This window comes from Cryptotermes secundus, unplaced genomic scaffold, assembly GCF_002891405.2.
Source record: "Cryptotermes secundus unplaced genomic scaffold, Csec_1.0 scaffold181, whole genome shotgun sequence".
Lineage (NCBI taxonomy): Eukaryota > Metazoa > Arthropoda > Insecta > Blattodea > Kalotermitidae > Cryptotermes > Cryptotermes secundus.
Window position 1 is genome coordinate 1358013 of NW_019723906.1, and position 19356 is coordinate 1377368.

At 41.5% G+C, this 19356-nt stretch overlaps 1 protein-coding gene across 5 annotated transcripts; it reads left to right on the forward strand.

The window, feature by feature from the left end:
- Positions 1–1669: 1669 nt before the first annotated feature.
- Positions 1670–18725, forward strand: LOC111861933 (lysosomal-associated transmembrane protein 4B-like). Of its 5 annotated transcripts, none has more exons than XM_023846907.2 (6): positions 1670–1753; positions 9944–10047; positions 13498–13585; positions 15031–15116; positions 16678–16831; positions 17848–18725. In XM_023846907.2, the coding sequence occupies exons 2-6, from the start codon at positions 9970–9972 to the stop codon at positions 17925–17927; spliced, it is 486 nt and encodes a 161-aa protein (XP_023702675.1). In that variant the 5' UTR covers positions 1670–1753; positions 9944–9969; the 3' UTR covers positions 17928–18725. The 5 variants fall into 5 exon arrangements, with proteins under 5 accessions (XP_023702675.1, XP_023702676.1, XP_023702678.1 ...); XM_023846908.2 differs by lacking the exon at positions 1670–1753 and adding an exon at positions 1790–1963; XM_023846910.2 differs by lacking the exon at positions 1670–1753 and adding an exon at positions 2978–3158.
- The last annotated feature ends 631 nt before the right edge of the window (positions 18726–19356 follow it).

Sequence of the window (19356 nt, forward strand, 5' to 3'; positions counted from 1 at the left end):
TACATAATGGGGGAAATCATATTACATTCATCAAGGATGTTTTTATGCTGGAACCGTTCGCAACGTGGTCTCGATTCGTTTTGAAAATACATTGAACCTTTGTTGTAACGGGCCAAGGGTGTCCGTTATAATCGAGTGGAGGGGTATTCACGGAATTACGCCATAAGTCACATAGCCAGTACACGCAATAAACACACAAAGGAATTACATAATTATTCCTTAAATTGAATTTACATTTTATTTGAAACATTCTTCTAGCTACAAAAAAACTTCTTAGTGCCTCAACGTCTCTATTCAAAAGTAAGCGTTTACGTATAAACATTAAACTCACGCTTCACAAATCTCTGATTAGGTCAGTTATATTTATGTCTGTCCCACCTGGGAGTGTGTGGCGGACGCTCACCTCTTGAAATGTCAGTGCCTACAGAATAGAGTACCCCGAGCTATTGGAAACCTTGACAGGTGAACACCAGTCTGCTAATTACACGTGGCTTTCAAAATTCCTTACCTGTAGCTACATAACTAAATTGTGCAGCACAGGAAGAATTAATCCTAATCCATCTAAATCCAAGCGTACGTGGTGCTGCATAAGGAGATGCCAGACGTAGGGAGTATAAGAGACTTAAAATTGGCGGCGGTCAGGCCTACAACCGTTCCTCTGACTAACTGCAGTTTCGGAGTAGTTACTTAAGTTAAGGCGTAACCTGCTGCACAAGCCTGCATTGAAGTAGATCTCTCTATATCTTGTATAGTGCAGTGACAAACGATGCACAGAGTCCATAGTGACCTGGACGCCATGACAGCGCGGATATACTCGTGCTGAGACTACGGTGCAATGATCTTAGGGCATGCACAGAAAACCGGCCCCTCCCTCGTCGAAGAGGAGGTCCCATTCGAAACGAATAAATGTTTAGCACAGAATAAAAATCTTGGTCGTGGATCTCGAGGAGACTGGAACCAAGAATGACTGTGCTGGCCAAGCAATATCACTGACCGACTGATCTTCCACGCCGCATGGGCAGTCGCGGCCCGAAATCCGAGAAGCTGAGGACATTTGGAGATGAGTCAGCCGGCAGCCAGAGAGGACAGGAACCTGAAGAGAAGTAGCGGGTGCTACCGTGAATTGTAACGTGCGTAAACTAGAGAAACGGTTATAATTACTTGCAGTTGTGTGTTTCAAGAATTCAATAAATCCAGTGTCCAATCCCGTGTCTAGCCACTTAGAGCGTGTAACGACGCAAAGGTCAGGTACTTGGAGATATAGTTTTTTTGGGGTAAATTTGGATAATAGTAGCTAGACTGTAAGATTAAGAAACAGCCATGATGAAACGAACCAGGAAGCTTGGGTTTACAAAGAATTTAACAGGGAATGCCTGAGTCATTAGAATGCTAACACGGCAGTGTAATAACTTTGAGGAAGAAGCTGTATGAAGTAGGTCGTATACACTATGGCAGGAGGAAAACGCTGCGTCGGAGGAGGCGGTAGACCCGAAAGAGTCAACCCCTTCTCGATGGGCAACCAATGAGGGGGGCCAAAATCACGTCAGAATGGGCAGGCCAACATACCCGGAACACGAAGAATCAGCAAAGAGAGGTTATATAAACCCTAGAAAACTTAATCAAAGAACCTTTTGCCTTTTGACTTTTGAATATCATTATGTGACAGAGAGTTCAGCCAGAGGCTATCGCCGAGAGAGCGATGGCCATGAGTGGGCCGTGGTTGGTGATGGCGAGCGTCTGTTTCTTCAGCCAAGTAAGTGATCCAACTTCATATAGCCATGAACATTAAGTGGGATAGTGACAAATGTAAAGTGTAAACCCCAGAGAAAGATAGTGCTAATTAGATGGACTAGGTTCATTCAGAAATACAGAGGCGTAGAATACCCGACAGTAGGATGACAGGAGGTAGAACTAATGATGGCTGCAGGTTCATTATCCAGTGTAATACAACCGACGAACGTCGGTAAGTGTGTATATAGTATGTATATAGTAACATAGGGCAATAGAATAGGATAGGCATGTGTGTGAGTTTACTTTAACCTAGCAATTTCTTAAGTGTTACCCTCTTCCCTGACGACTCCAGGACCTCCCAAAGCTTCGGCGAATTACGAGTTAAGCCAGGACAGTGACGTAAGCAACGATAAGTTTACCAGTTTTCTGGATATAACAAGATGGTGGCAGCATACTAAACCGGGTGACAGAGCGGGATACTTCCACGCCCCCTGTCACCACGGCATAATAGAGGTGTAGCGACGGCATAACAGTGAAGACAGCGGTGAGATAACCCATCCACCCCTGTCGTAAGGACGTAAGAGCGTAACAGTGGTGGAAGCGGTGGGGATTTACCTCCACACCCCCTTCCACGACGTAACAGAGCGTGAGAGTATAAAATAAGAGAAACCGTAACACTGGCTGGCCAGAAGAACGTCTACACTAACGTACTCATAAAACACGAGTAATGGACAGTATAACGCCATAAAACCAGTAGAAGGACAGGATCAGGAATAGTACACTTCACATACGATTAAGAGAAACAGTTTTGGTTATAAATAATCAACGTCCCTATATACTGTCACGTGTTGGGTGTGTCATGCGACAAATAACTTCACGTGGGTCTCGGATTCAGCGAATCTTTATTGGACACTTGCTTTTACACACCTTATAATTATTTCCACTTGCAATATCACTTGGCTTCTGGCCCAGTACTTCGATGCTTATACTGTCCTCTGACGTGGCTGGGTCTCGACTGTCTTCAGTGGCGGCCATCTTAAAACTGTATTCTTGCTCTTTTCTTTGTACGTGTCATACGCTCTGCTTTTATAGGTGTTATGCGGAATGGATACCAGACATCATTTATCACGCTTCCGTTACTACCATATCGACGGTCTGCTCTTACGTAATGGGCCTTCTGTTGTCCATCTCTGGGGAAACGCGTTAGTCGTTTCGGCATTGTCTACATAACGGCTCAGTGTTATTGCGTTGCCATGGAAGTTCCTATTCCAAACACGTTACAATACATTAGCAGCTGAAACGCATGTGACAGAAAGATCGTTTTTGCTAGAAGAGCAGAAATTGATCATACAACATTTTCTCACGCTCTAAGAGAGAATTCGAAGACAAACAGTTTCCAGAATCGAAGGGCAGAATTCAGAACCAAGGTAAACCTGAACAAGAGACGGGGCATTGAGGTGAATAATAATAATTATATTAAATTCTTTATTATTTATGTGCCGAGTCAACAGCCGCAAGGCCAATTACAGACAGAGCACAGTGTAGATACAAGTAATTACATTATGAACAATCACAACATAAAGTCAAACACAAATTACAGCCAAGCACTGAAGGAAAAACACATTAATGCAGACAAGTTAATGAACAATAATAATAATAATAACAATTATTTCATTAACATAAGTCTAAGTTGCTATTGAGAACTGAGAAATGAAACGTATAAATATTTAATTGTGAAATGAAAAGTATAGCTATTTAGAGAGAATAAAACAGTAATAATTAAGTTTAATTGTTTTTATGTTCATGCAAATAATAATAGTAAAAATTATGCAACATTTAAAAATCGTTTGGGGAGAATTTTCCTGCCTTCGAATACGTCAACATCCCTGCAAACAACATTAGCAGCTGCTGCATATCAAGCAGAGGGACAGTTTTTACATGAGGAGCAGGCACTGAACAATGCAAAGTCTCTGATATCCCGAGCAGGAACTCGGAGACCAACAATTTCCAGAACAGAAGGGCAGAATTTGAAACCAAAGTAAGCTTGAGTAAGAAAGAGAGCATCAAGGCGATGTCTCCTAGTATGTAAAGTATGCAATTTTAACTCCTCTAGGGCAAGAGAATAACAGTAATGGCCTTGAGGAAAGAAACGATTAAAACAAAGTATAATAATGTAATGGGTTTGGGTAGGTCACGCGACAAATAATCTCACGTAGGTCAAGGCTGTAGCGAATATTCATTGTGCTTTGCTTCTACAATCACACACTTTTACACTTATTGTCCCTTGTAGTATAACAATTACTGCTTCCACTATTTCTCGGCGAATACTAGACTGCCTTCGACGGCGACTGTCTTAAGACTCCAACTTATATTGAATACTCAATCCTCATTCTTCACTCCTCTGTAAATAGTGTTCCTGCTCCTTATACAGGCTCGGCGACAGATGTCAGGTGTGTCTACCTATCCATTGCCTAGCAATAGACGCCTTACTGTTGCGTGATGTCACAGTCTAGCGGGGGGGGGGGGGGGAACGACCGTTGTTAATCAACGAACACTCGTTGCTACGGATATTCCTACGCAACGGTCTACTGTTATTGCGTTACCATGGAAGTATGTACTCCAAACACGTTACAATAATAATTCAATTCAATTCGTGTTTATTTACGCGCAAACTTAACAGCACAAAGGCCAATAACAAAGTTGGCACGAGTACATAGAAATACAGATATAACTAAAAGACAAAATACAAATAAGACAGTCTACATAATGGCATGAAATTAATAATAATTCCAAGAAAAATTAAAGTTAGCATTAACAGGTGAGAAAATAAAATAAGTACATTCCAGACCCACTATTTCTCAGAAAATCTGTTAGCGCCGGGAATCGAACCCGGACGTCTGGTTCTGTAGGCAGGAAATCTGACTATTAGACCACAGAGGCGGCATCGATGGTATATAATACTCAGAATTACTCGGTTTTTGGACTTTGTCTATCGTCAGAAAATCGAGAAACTAGAAAACACAGGGTTTCGAAAACTATATCTGTTTTCATCCTCAGATGAGGGGGGGAAAACACCGCAGAAGTTTACTGTGAATCTAAAACAAAAGTTGACTCCGTACCATGGAAAACCTCCCCTCACCTGAGGACGGAAACAGATACAGTTTTCGAAACGTTGTGTTTTCTAGTTTCTAGAATACCGGACGATTGATAAAGACCAAAAAACTATATCGTTTCAAATAAAATTTAGAACGGTCAGTATCCAGAAACTTTTGCGTCGTATTAGCAAGAGATCGACAGAAAATATCTACGCTCCGCTCCGATATCGTACGCCATTGTTTCTCACCCGCCGATCCGCTGCCCAGTACCGGGCCGTAAAGGGTTCTCCTGGAATTGGTCATTTTAGTTTTCTAAGTACGAGGGTAAGTCAATAAGTAAGTTACAAATGGAAATAGAACTTAAACAAATAAGAGTATTGATTTAAAAAATGCTTTTATTTCTCAACCCAATCTCCCTGTACATTTAGGCATATGTCCCGTCGTTCCACAAGCCCCTGAAAACCAGCAGCATAAATTTCTTTGGGCTGCTGTCGGAACCAGGCGGTGACTTCCCTACAGAAGGGTAACACTACACACTATAGCCACTTCTATTGGTCGTTCACATGGCATGGCCTACCTCATAATGCATGACAGGTTAGGTTTTCACAAAGTCTGTGCAAGATGGGTGCAGCGCATGCTGACCCCACGACACAAAATGCAAAGAATGGGTCTCGTATTACAGTATCTCTGTCACTACCACGATGAAGGACACTATATGCTAGCCCGAATTGACACAAGTGATGAGTCTTACTCCAAGCGACTTCCTTTTGTTCGGCCCTCTTAAACATCATCTTTCGGCTGAACACTTTTCCGACGATGAAGCTGTAGAAAGGGAAGTCACCGCCTGGTTCCAACAGCAGCCCAATTAATTTTATGCTGTTGGTTTTCAGGGGCTTATGAAATGACGGGACAAATGCCTCAATGTATAGGGAAATTATGTTGAGAAATAAAAGCATTTTTCAAATCAGTGCTCTTATTTGTTTAGGTTCTATATTCATTTGTAGCTTACCTACATATTTTTCGCGAATAAATATTCTATAATGGAAATATTCTAAGAACGATATCCGTGAATATGTCGAAAAGCTCAGGCCCAGAACGCCTAAATAACATCTGTGTAGCATATTTCAGTGACAAAGCCGCATATTTTTAAAGATGGAAATGTTCATGAATGAACGGGAACTTTCAGACATCGAAATCTTTATAAACATTCGGGATAGGGAATACCGCTGTTAATGACAGGTCATAAAAAGTTTCTGCAAACAACAATGAGCGGCGTATCCCCTGTTCTCAAAGCTGAACGAAATAACGTTTGTATTGGGCCAGAAGGAAAGAGACCACTGGGATGACCAAGACGTAGGTGGGTGGGCAATATTAAAATGGATCTTAGAGAGCTAGGATGGGATAGTATGGATTGGATTGATCTGGCTCAGGATAGGAACCAGTGGAGGGCTCTTGTAAACACGGCAATGAACTATCGGGTTTCATAAAATGCTGGGAAATTCTTGAGTAGCTGCAGATTTGTCTTCGCATCAAGAAGGGTTCACCTCCATAAGTAAGTAAGTTAGCAAGTTGCAAATGTTTGTGACCAATCAGCAAGGAAGTATAAAGAAATGTTTTCCACTGAAATTGAAGACCAAGGCAGTCTGAATCCGGTTTCCATATCTAGTAAAACTGAACACTGTTTCTTCTTAAGTTGGCATTGCAGTGTGAAAGCGCTTGTTTCGAAACCCGACTGCAGTGATTTCTTTTAAGTTTTATGCCTAGGGATTTAAATTTTAATATGAACAAGAGACAAGGGACTTTGTTTAATTTTGGTGTCGAGAAATCTCGTATTGAAGGTGTCTGTGACGCAAGAAATAATGATTGATCCACCTCAAGCCTATAGGGCGATTCCCAGAATGTACAGGAGGGGAAAACCACCAGCACACAGAAGAAAAAGTCTGCATCCATTCCTAAGTGCATGGACAGCTACTTAAAATTTGGTTTCATACAATGCCCTAACACTGACCAATTGCCACGACCTCAATGTGTCATTTGTGCTACTGTTCTGGGATATGAAGCTATGACGCCATCGCGACTCGCCCTACATCTCAACACAAGACATTCCCATCTAGTCAACAAACCCACTGAATCATTTTTGCACAGAAGAGATGCACATAAAATAGAAAAGAAAACGATTTCCAAATCTTCAACCAAGGACAATTCACTTCTGATGGCATCCTATCTGATATCACTACAGATAGCTAAATGTAAAAACCGTATTCCACTGGCGAAGAACTCATTGATCCTTTTTTGACTGCTGCTTGTAATGAAGTATCAGACCAGTGTACGACAAGTAAAATGAAAGAAATCCCATTGTCGAATGATACACTTGTAAGGCGGATATCCAATATGGCAGAAGATACAGGAACGCAACTCACTGAAAAAAATAAAAAAAATCTCAATTATTTGCATTACAGTTCGACGAAATTACAGATATTCAGGACAACAGTATTTCACTTTCGTATGTACGAAATATTGACCATGTTAAAAGTGACATGAAGGAAGACATTTTAAGTGTTTCTGCAGTACCTACGCACACTACCAGCAGTGAAATTTTCAAAGTTTTAAATGGTTCCATTGAACAAGGAGGTCTCGAATCGAAAAATTTCGTTGGAGTCTGTACTGACGGGGCCGCCTGTCTTACACGTAGAAATTCAGGTTCAGTCACTAAAATTAAGGATATGGCGGACAATAAATTATTGTCAACGTATTGCTACATTCATAGGCAAAACGTGGCCTCCAAAAAGAAAAATGGCAACTGAGCTGAATGGAGTCATGTCTCAGTCTGTTAAAGTTATTAATTACATGAAGTCAGTGCTTTAAATACAAGACTGTTAGAAGCTGTGTAGGATGAAATGGGCTCTGATCATCATTTGGCGTGTGTATGTGATAATCAGGGATTCGCCGACAAGTTGAGAGCCTTCTGCTGCTTCCCTTGTTCAACTTACTTCTATTATGAGTTACAATGCATAAAAAGTTTTCTCACTACCGTTTTGTTTTCAAACCAACATCATTAATATCAAATTAATAATACAGTAATCAATTTTACATTGAATAATATTAAAAAATTTCCATTGATACGATTAGAATATGTCAATGAAAATTATTACAAATTAATTTAATGATGTTGACCTGAGGAAAATACAATATGCTACAGAATTTCATTAGTCCACTGATTGATAACTTATTTAAATGTACTTTTATATTTGTCAACATGCCACACCGTATACACAAGTGTATTAATACTCTTTATTATTATAAAAAAAAAAACTCCGTGATTTTAGTCCGCAAGCGAAGTATACCGACCGAGCGACCGTCGCTTGTCGGTGAAGTTAGTGCCAACTTTAGCGGATAGAGGGTGTCGCGTGGTCAGCGCAACGAATCCCCACGACCGTTAATTTCGGTTTTCTACACCGGAGCCGCTAATTTTGCTTTCAAGTAGCTCCTCAGTTATCTTCACGAGGCTGAGTGGACTCCGTTCCAGATCCACTGCTTCTCAGAAAAAATGCCATGATTAATTATTAACACTTATGATAGTTTAAGATATGAGCTTCGAAAAATTGGAAGAGTATTTACGTTTAAATTTGTAGGGACCGGGCCCTCGTCTTATAAACTTCATAATTTACCGGACCTCGGTCTCACAGAGCTTGACAACCACTGTCGTAGTCTAAGAATAGCTTTAGGTTCTGGTTTAGGAAAGTAGCATTTCAGATCTGACACACGTCATCGCTTCTGAAAATAAAAGCCAGACCACAAACCGGCGATAAGATTCTTCTGACGTCAGTTATACATAGTGTAGCGTCATAAACAGCATCGCTTTCTCGTTACTGTGAACAATTTAACGTTATCAAGGGCTGACTAGTTCAAACGTGCTCCGTATAAAACGACTGAGAGAAGGTTACACTGCCTCAGAGGCTTCCGTTGCTGTCACAGTAAGTGCATTTGTACAGTGTATATTTTCTAGTTTTATAAACAGAGTGGTCCAGTGATCAGAGTTCCTGGCTACAGACCTAGAAGTCCGGTTTCGATCTCCTGTGCTACCAGATTTTCTGAGAAGTAGTGGGCCTGAAACGGGGTCCACGTGACACGCTCTACCCGCTAAAGTTGGCACTAACTTCTCCGACAAGCTGTGGTCGCTCGGTCGGTATAGTTCGCTTAAGGATTACAGACCACGGAGTGTGTTTGTTTTTGTTCCTAGTGCGTAACATCTGAAAGAGATAAAGGTTCTGAGCGGATAGGAGGATGAATAGTTTCTCAGGTTATGGCCTATTGATATGTGACGCTGTGTAGTCTGGTACACTATTCCTATCTGTCAGACTACACTACATTGAATTCTCAAATACCATAATGTTAATATTCACTGCCGTGAAAATTTCATCGTAAATAAATGCTCAATTACTGTTGGGAACCTGATTTAAGAGACGTGGCATGAATAAGAGGAGAGCTGTATTGGAGTAAATTGGGTTTTCAAATATAATGTCAGTTGAATTCGCTATTGATGGATACAGATTTGATGACACTCTCGGGGCCCACTGCATGAACGAAAGTGACCTATAAGGCCGTGCCATAACTCAGGCAGTTACTCGCCGGCTTCCCACCTCGGTGGTCCGGGTTTAAACACATTTCAGATCATGTGGGATTTGTGGTGGACAAAGTGGAACTGGGACAAGTTTTATCTGAGTGCTTCGGTTTCCCCTGCTAATCTCATTGCACCGACTACTCCACGCTCATCATCTGTCGTCCGGAGCTGGTTGGTGGTCGACATACCAAGCGGACTGTCTCACCTCACCCCAAGAAACTAAAAAAAAATGTCCTATGCCGCGGAGTAAATCAAATAGTTATATAGTTATTTAGTATTGCATCAAAGCAAAGAGGCTTGCGTGCAGATTTCTGAAATCTTTTTATAATTCCGAAAAGAACGTTGAGTATTTGAAGAGCATATGAAACGGTTCAAGCAAGTACTGTTGACCACTCTGTCTTCAGACTTCCGTGAAATCCGTAGGACGCGCTTAGTTTCAGTTTCACAGTTAAAAATTCTGATGTTGAGAAGTACTGTTACTGGTCTTTGTTTCCAGACTGCTGTGGAATCTGACATACCAAGATGGTGGTGATGCTGAATCAGTGCTGCTGCGGCTGTGAGCTGAAAACTGGAACGATCATAATAGGAGTTCTCGATGGGGTACGTGCAGTTTTCAACACATAGCTACATGTACATGTTAATTCGCTAATATCTTATTTAACAGTCTGCTATAACTGTATTTTGAATGTAAGAATTGTTATAGTAAATATAAGAGGAAAATGTAAAAGGTAAAAAAGGCAAATAGCAGCGTTTACTAAAAGCTGTATTAGCGAAAATGGTACAAAAAAGTACAATGTAAGTTACGAAGTACCTAACCTGCGACAACCAGACGTCCTCTTCCTAATAGTATCGTCCAGTTTTTTTTTAATGTGGTGCTCCGTTCTCCCATTAAAAATAAAGTGGAACAGAAACAGTCTAGCTTTTCATGCAACGACTTCTACAGGTGCATCACAACTCAACGGCAGAACTTCAGGAACGGACTCCTCATATGGAGAGAAGAAGAATGTGTATGACAACATGGGTCCGGAAATGCATAATTACAGAGTTATCCGAGCGTGTAATTTATGGAGTGCACGCTGACACGTCCTGTTTGCCGGAATAAAAATGCGAGACACCGGTTGTTTGTTGGGACCCTACGTTCTTCCGGACAAACTTAATGGACAGAACTACACAGATTTCTTGCGTACTATATTGCCCGATTACTTGGAAGACATGCCACTAGCATCCCGTCGACAGCTGTACTTCATGCATGATGGTGCGCCCGCACATTTCAGTCTGTCTGCTCGCCTGCAGGAATCTTAATGCACATTATCCTGGGCGCTGGATAGGTAGAGGTGGACCGATTGCTTGGCCACCACGCTCTCCTGACTTAAACCCCCTGTACTTTTACCTGTGGGGACACTTAAAGTCTGTCGTGTATTTGACTGCTGTTGCTGATGTACCAACTCTCCGTGCGCGCATTGTGGCAGCCTGTCAGACAGTACGCACTACGCCGGGCATTTTTGATCGTGTGCGGCACTCAATGCAAGGACGAGCGGAGGCCTGTATTCAGGCAGGAGGAGGTCACTTTGAACAGTTCCTGATACGTGACCAGAGTGTTCCAGCTGGCGTTACAGACATATTCAGTGTAACATTGCAACAGTGTTGGGAGTGTCGGACTGCACTAACGTCACTAAAAGGTCGGATAACTCTGTAATTATGCATTTCCAGAACCATGTTGTCATACGCTTCCTTTCTTCTCTCTATACGAGGAGTCCGATCCTGAAGTTTTGCCGTTGAGTTCTGATACACTCTGTATATTTTTGTTTCGAATAATCACAAATTACTGCAGGAAGTTCTTTCGTCCCAGGAGTACAGAACATCTGCCAAAGAGGAGGTACTAGCTCCAACATCTGTTGGAAATGCGTGCAAACCGAGCTTCATATATTAAGATATTTAAAATTTGTCTGCAATCTCATTAATATTTTTAAAATCTACTCGCCCTAACCTAACCAAATAGTCAGCAAGAGGCAGTAATTATATTTATCTCTCATTTACTTGCTCTTTATCTTAATACTTTATGTAATTATATAATTAACCTACTTATTTCATGTAGGACTTGAGGTTCTCAAAGATGTGACTTTGAAGAAGACCGTCTTCCGGAATGTGGCGCTGTGTAGATCTTGTGTGAACCGACCTTCCTCCGAAACGTCTGTTCTCAAAAGATCTTCATAGCGTCACATCCCACAAGACGGCATTCTACTTATTTCATGTTATTCTATCCCTTAAATAATTATTATCTTCTATTGCTTCAAAGGCCCAGGAAGGGGCTATAGAGCCATAGAGAGTGAGAGGAGAGAGAGGTCAGTGAATGTTAGCGGAACTCTATGTTACTCGTTCCATTTCCACTGGCAGGATTGACTATCAGAATAAAAAATTAAATTCATTATTAATTATTTCGATATATCTAACTGTTATCAAAGCTTGTGATTCAAAAGCTTGATTATGTAACTGGTGATGGAAGTTTTCATATTATTGCCTTAAGAAAAATGAAGATGACAATTTCAAAGTCATGCAAATGTACAGGAAATAGCTGAAATGTGCAAGAAATTTTACATACCAAAGCAAGAAAAAATTTCCATATCAATATGCGCCCGGAAACATTTAATTTGTAAGTTATAGCTGAAGTAGTACATTTGTAATAAGTGCTCAAAATATCCTCCGTGAGATTCAATGCACGCCTTGACACGTCTCATCATGGACCGCCACATCTGTTCAAAGATGTCTGGGTAGTTTCCGATACTCTGACAGGTACCCACAGTGTAATGGTGAGGTGTCTCTTCGTTGTCAACAGGAGCTGCGTACACAAGGGTATTCAGGTGCCTCCACAGGCTAAAAGGAGAGGATTGCAATCTGGTGTGGAGCGTGGAGGCCGTGCGGTGGGCCCTCCTCTACCTATCCCTCGGTCATGATGTTTGTTACAGAGAACATGTCGCACAGCGCGGCTGAAATGCTCGGAGCACCACGTTAGATGTACCACACTCGTGCTTCGACTGGCAGTTGTACATCTTCCAGTAGCTTTAGCAGATCTTGCGTGAGGAAATCTGGGCAGCGGTTGCCTCTAAGCCGATGTGGCAAAACCATGCGGGCCTACCAAATAATCACCAACAATCCCTGTCCACAAATTAATGCTGAACTGCTGCTGGTGTCCACACAGCACTATTTCAGCTATAAATCAAATTAAATGTCTAAAAAGTATGTCCACAACTTGGCAGAAGTATATGCCATTAAGGCATGTATTATGGAGAATTTAGATAGGAACTATGTAAATAGGAATATCTACATTCTATCTGACAGCCACGCTGAACTTAAAGCGCTTGACGAACGCCAGATGAACTCAAAATTTGTCTGGGATTGCCACCAAACTCTCATGGAACTGGCCAAACATAACAGGGTACAACTGTTATGGGTGCCGGGGCATGCGGGTATTGCTGGAAACGAAACAGCAGATCAATTGGCCAAGATTGGAGCTGAACATCTTTCCTAGGACCTGAACCAGCCTGTGGCATCTCTATAGGAGTTGCCAGACAGACAATCAGGGACTGGACAAATATGAAGCACAAGAAATACTGGGGATCCTTGACTGGGCTCAGGCAAGCACAGGGACTCATACGAGGACCCTCTGCTAAAAGAGCGATGAAACTGTTGAAGTTAAACAGGAACCAGCTACGATGGGTGGTAGGACTACTTACAGGACACTGTCACCTTAAAGGACACCTCTTCAAACTGAGACTAAGTGATAGTCCCACTTGTGAGAGGTGTCAATAAGGAAATGAAACAGCCACACATATCCTGTGTGAATGAGAGGCCTTAGCTTATTTAAGATTACGTTACTTGGATCAATACTTTATGGAACCAAGTGACTATCACTAGACCACTGTAGGTCGCGGTGCAAGGGCCGAGGAGACCTACCCCTCATACAGTCATTCATTCATTCATGTACACACCTTTAATTTACATTCATCTTGATTTTTATTAAAGGTACTTCACGTTAAATATTTTTGTTTACAGATAGCAGCTCTCTACTCCCTTGTTACTAGCATTGTTGCAGCATCGGCTGCAATTGTAGTCGGCGATAAAAATCAAAGCTACTTGGAGAGTAAGTATAATTTCTTATGTGATTTCAAGAGTAAATCATTAAACATACCGCTGAGGTGGTGCAAAAGATAACAGAAAACAAATTCAGGAAAAAATATGCCCAGAACTGTAAAAAAAATATGAAAACCACCTGCTTCTGTTCTTATAAAGCGGGTATATCAACGAAACCCGATTTCTGAAGGCATAAAGTGTCCAGGCGCCATGCAGATATGACCCAGTGGCCGCAATAGAGCTCAGCTGAATAGATGCTGGCCTTTCTGCGCAAAGTCCTCTTTCAGCCTCGTGTGACTTCATCTGAGATTCGTGTAGGACTAAGTGGCGCTTAAGCAAAATTTCTCCACTTATATTCTGGGTTTCCCCTGCTAACCATCAGTCCACCATAATTCCACTGTCATCTATCATCGCCCCCTGGGATGAACTTATCAGCATCTCCGATCCTTGGGCTTCCTATCTAGCTAGGTTAGTGAATAAACAAGTGTTGCAATATTGACGGACGATAAATACATGGACGTGAAGTTAAACAACTGCAACAGGATGCTGAAATAGCGCCTCTAACTGGGTACTTGACTGGTTAGAAAGAAAGAGAAATATAACACTTTTAGATATTAACATTAGAATGATCAAGTCAAGGATGATGAGATGTGCAGGGCGTGTAGCACGAATGGGTGAGAGGAGAAATTCATATAGGATATTCGTGGGGAAGCCAGAAGGAATGAGACCACTGAGAAGACCAAGGCGTAGGTGGGTGGACAATATTAAAATGGATCTCAGAAAGATAGAATGGGATGGTATGGATTGGATTGATCTGGCTCAGGATAAGGACCAGTGGAGGACTCTTGTGAACACGGTAATGAACCTTCTGGTTCCATAAAATGCTGGGAAGTTCTTGAGTAGCTGCACAATTGGCAACGTCTCAAGAAGGGCTCAGCTCCATGAGTGAGTGAGTGAGTGAGTGATCAATTTTTGGTAAGAAAGATTACTAAGTAATAACCGCACAATCGATTACAGTTATTTCACTGTCATTTCCGAGTTTTCAATTCCCCGAAAATTCTTCATCACTAACCGTGAGTGGTGAGACAGCTACAGTTATGAAGATTGTACGGGGATTCACACCCGGCGCAGCTCAACGCCTATCACTTTCTATTAATTTGGTTATTAAACGACGTTTTCAATAACGAGACCATATCACATCGATGGTGATTCTGAACGAGGTGGAATTGGGGGAATTGAACCTGGTAGGGAAAACTGAAGTACTCGGAGGAAACATCTCCCAGGGCTACTTAATCCACGACAAACCCCATATGGCCTGGAATCGAACCCTGGCAGCCAATCGCACGGATGTTCCATTGTTATAAATTGTAAAGCAGGTGTTTACTAGATACCTCACATAACAGAAGAAGCCTGATGTTTCAGTAAATTTGAAATGATGACGGATTTCTATTTCAGCGGTTGCTACCCTGTCCATAGTATTGGCAGTGTTCTCTGCTCTGCTCCTGCTGGTTTCCATCTGCCTCCTTGTAGGGGCAGCAAAAGTAAGTGACAGTAACCACAACCAGGGTAGGGTTTAAGGGACATCGAGCCGGGTGTCACTTCGGTGCCTCCCAAAGCAGAAACAGGTTCCAAAGATTTTATCGGGATATTTTTTCTCTAATATCGAGACATTTTTAGACTGTATTTTTAGTTATTATAAGAAATAAGAACAGCAAAGGATTCTTATAACCTAAATTTCTTGTTCCTGATAGTGGCCTCGAAATTTGATTGTCCCTGAACCCCACAACTTTAAATCCGACTCTGAGTTAGAGAGGCTGTATTTGAAGAGGATGACAATTGAGGTTATGAGGGGAATATTTGGACCTAACAGAGTTCGAATACCGGACCTTGGGGGAAGTTGCATAATGATGGGCTTCGTAATTTGTACTGTTCATCAAATAGTATTAGGATGGTGTTCTCCAAGTATAGTTAGAACGATCATGTCACGGAGGATAAGATGAACAGGATATATGAATCCTTATAGGATTTTGGCTGAAAGTCAGAAAGAAAAGGACAACTAGGAAGACCTAGAGGTAGGTGGAAGGATAATATTAAAATGGATATTAGAGAGACAGGATGGAATGTTATGGACCGGACTTATCTGGCCCAGGATAGGGACCAGTGAAGGCTCTTGTGAACACGGTAATAAATCTTCAGGTTGGATACGATATTTGGAAATCCTTGAGTAGCTGAGGAACTGGCGCCTTCTCAAGAAGGGCTCAGCTCCATGGAGTAAATTTAAGTATATTGAGATAAACAGGGCAAGAAAAAGGCATGCAAGTGCAAACCCATACAAAGTGCTAGTAAGAAAATCCGAAAGGAAGACACCACTTGCGAAATCTAGATGTAGATCAGAGAATAATGTTAAAACTGATATTAAAGAAAGAGGATATGAGGGCAGGGCCTTGAATTATCTGGCTCAGAATAGACACTAGTAGCAGGTTCTTGTAAACACGGTAAGAAACCTTCGGAGTCCATAAATGGCAAACAGCTGGCAAACCTTAAGCTATCTGGAAGTTCGCAGCGACAAGGGTAATTCCGTGAACTGGATAATAAGAGTGAACGAAAGCCTCAGAATCTATACGCGATTTCGACGGTGTTTGGCATTTCAGAGGAACGGAAACTGGGAAAACATCTAGCTGAACGCAAGGATTTACGTAACCAGCTGATAAATTTAAAGTATTCATGATATGCCTGCTACTATATCGTTAATTCGTTGGTTAATTAGTATATTGTAAGCAAAGATGATTAGTGGGTTGAAGTAATAATTCTTTACGAAAAGTAAGATGTACAGACTGTAAGGTTTCTTATTTTGGGCTTTATCCATCGTCTGGTATATATAAGACAAAAAACCACAACGTTTCGGAGACTGGATCTGTCTCCGTCCTCAGGTGGATATGGCAAGATAGACCTACTCAGTTAGGCCCGTTAGAAAGAGCTAGTCTCAATGACCGGACGAATCCTTTCAAGTCTGTTTGAAAAGTAAAATATTTGTAATGCTCACTTTACAATCTGCCCAATTTATTGTAAGTGTATTTATAACTTTATGTGCCTGGCTTTCAGGAAAAACCATCTCTGTTGATTCCATGGATGGTCTACTCCCTTGTTTTCATTGTAGAGAATACTGTTGTGAACATATACTACGCAGTTCAGTACATCGGAATGAGCGAGGGGGTGATCGCCGCCGGAGTTATTATTGGGGCCATTGTACACCTACGTGAGTAATTTTCTTGCGTGAATTAACTAACCTCAAAATTAGACATGTCAGATTTTGTCTATATACGTTACTATAAGCAGTAAATGGACCGCCTCTGTGGTCTAGTGTTCAGATTTCCAGAGGTCCGGGTTCGATTCCCGGCTCTCCAGATTTTCTGAGAAGTAATGGGTATTGAACGGGGTCCACTCGACCTCGTGAGGATAATTGAGGAGCTCATTGAATGGAAAAGTAGCGGCTGCGGTCTATAAAACCGAAATTAATAGCCGTAGGAATTCGTTGCGCTGACCACGCGACACCCTCTATCTTCTGAAGTTGGCATTTATTTCGCCGACAAGCGGCGGTCCCTCGGTCGGTAAAGTACGCTTTCGGACTAAAACCACGGAGTTTTTTATAAGCAGTGAATGCATTGTCCATATCGGTTGTCTCAGAATGGTAAAAGTTAAAGGAATCCCTGTAACAGGCCCTGGAGGCTCATAAGCTTGTGAGACGTGGAGGTTCCCATATTTTGTAGGCAGTCGGTTCACAGATGACGGTGATGTTGTCAGCCTTACGGGCCGACCTCCCTATACTCCCAGGAAGATTCCTAGTACTCATTTGTGTTAGAGCGTGAGTTGACCCTGGGGTCACAATGAGGCTGGGACGGGGCTGCATCCACCGAGGGAGGACGAAAAATGGACTTCAGGCTTTCTAATAAATTTCAATGGCCGAGACTGTACTCAGACATATATTAAAAGAAACTGCTATCTTTGAAGCAAGGGTGGGCAAGTATTCCGTATTCTGGGGGTGGGGGAAAGATCGGATGGCTAACTAAGCCATATGGCCTAGATAAAATATTATTAAAATTTAAACCCATTGATTCAACGCCAGCCGGCCCAAAATCTCAGAAACACACATTAAAATATAAGATTATGGTCTCGAAACTTTTACTGGTGTACCAATCTCACCGATGCACCGGCACTTACATGATGAGCTCGAGAGTTTCAGCAGATTGTAACTCAAACTGTTCTGTATTTCAGTGCTCCAGGTCTACTTCCTCCTTGTGGTGTACAGTCTGTTCAGAGAACTGAAGAGAACATCGCCCTCACCTGACCCTTGAAACTTCACACTCACAGGCACTCAGATTTGGAATCTCCAGCGCATATATCGTTACAAAGAGCCTGAGTCCTCTCTTAAACATCTTAAACTGTGCCTTAAGCAGTAAACACACACGAAAATAATAATTATAAAGTGATATAGACATATTCAGTTTATTCCTATAAATTTAAAGAACTGTGAAAATCATATACACATAACAGAGCAATTGAAATGTTCTTAGAAATTTGTGACGGTGCTCATGTCATAGAAATTCTGTAATATCTACACGATATTCGAACATGAATTGATTTTGTTTTCTGGTGTTTGTAATGTGTTATCCCGTTTATGAACACTATCAGGCTAATCTATTCGTTTTGAAAAAATCAAGTACCAATTATTGATCTTTCTATGGACATTCAAAGTACGACAAACTACAATGACATTCTGGAGTAGGGTTAGAGAGAAAATAGATTCTAAAGAGTTCTGACGGTCGTGTATAACACTTGGAATTACTAAGTTTTCGAACTTTGTCCCTTGTGCGGTATTTTAAAGAACACAGCGTTTCTGAACCTGGATCTGTTTCCGTCCTCAGATGAAGGGTGGGAGCCACCTGAACTGCTGGTCCGTTACAAGGATCTAACCTCGATCACTGGACAGTCTACGTACAACCATTATCAAAATTTCTATTGGATGTTCTCTGATGTCTCCCGTTGACAAATCCTGATCTCAGATGTACGTGATGCAGCTGTAGTTGTGTTGTCATAGGCAGACCAGTGGTTGAGGTTAGCTGTCTTTAAAGTAATCAACAGAGTAGGCGTCCCCCCCCCCGATTGAAAAAGAAAACAGATCCAGTTTCCGAAACGTTATATTATTTAGTGCTTACAATATTATATTTAAGCATCCTGTTACACTCACACAATACATGAGACAAGCTCCGTCTTAAGTGCAACAATTTAATTGTAGTTCTTTCTTCTTTCCTTCCTCTACACTACATGTTTCGGCCCTAAATGGCCATCATCAGGTGTATATTCTTACGTAGCTGCTACACTGCCCGTAGTTTAAAATTTAAAACCCCCAGTCTTTCCAATTGTATGTATGTATAAAATCTTTGTTAACCTACACACGTCAATTTGATTTCCAAAATTGGCACTTTTTAAAACTTCAATTCAAATTAAAATGTCTTTAAATTTTCCGTTCTTTTTCTTTTTCCAAATTTTAAAAATTAAAATTTCTCGGGGTACTCGCCCTGTGTCTATAGTGCTGCAGCGGCCACTTCTTGTTTATCGCTGTTCAGGTATTTTTATGTGTAGGCTCTCTGTGCGTGTGCCGCTGCCTATCTTTAATACGTGTCTAATAGTGTTATTTGGAATACGGGACAATGGACAACGTCCCTAAACCCTAACAATTCCTAAAGATAAATTTATTCGTAACATTAATTTTAAACATAAAAT

Excerpts from the sequence above, each read along its gene's own strand:
- LOC111861933 (XM_023846907.2), top strand. The coding sequence starts at position 9,970 with ATGGTGGTGATGCTGAATCAGTGCTGCTGCGGCTGTGAGCTGAAAACT. Across the intron at positions 13,586-15,030 it reads AAATCAAAGCTACTTGGAGA|CGGTTGCTACCCTGTCCATA; the intron begins GTAAGTATAATT and ends TTTCTATTTCAG. Across the intron at positions 16,832-17,847 it reads TGGGGCCATTGTACACCTAC|TGCTCCAGGTCTACTTCCTC; the intron begins GTGAGTAATTTT and ends TCTGTATTTCAG.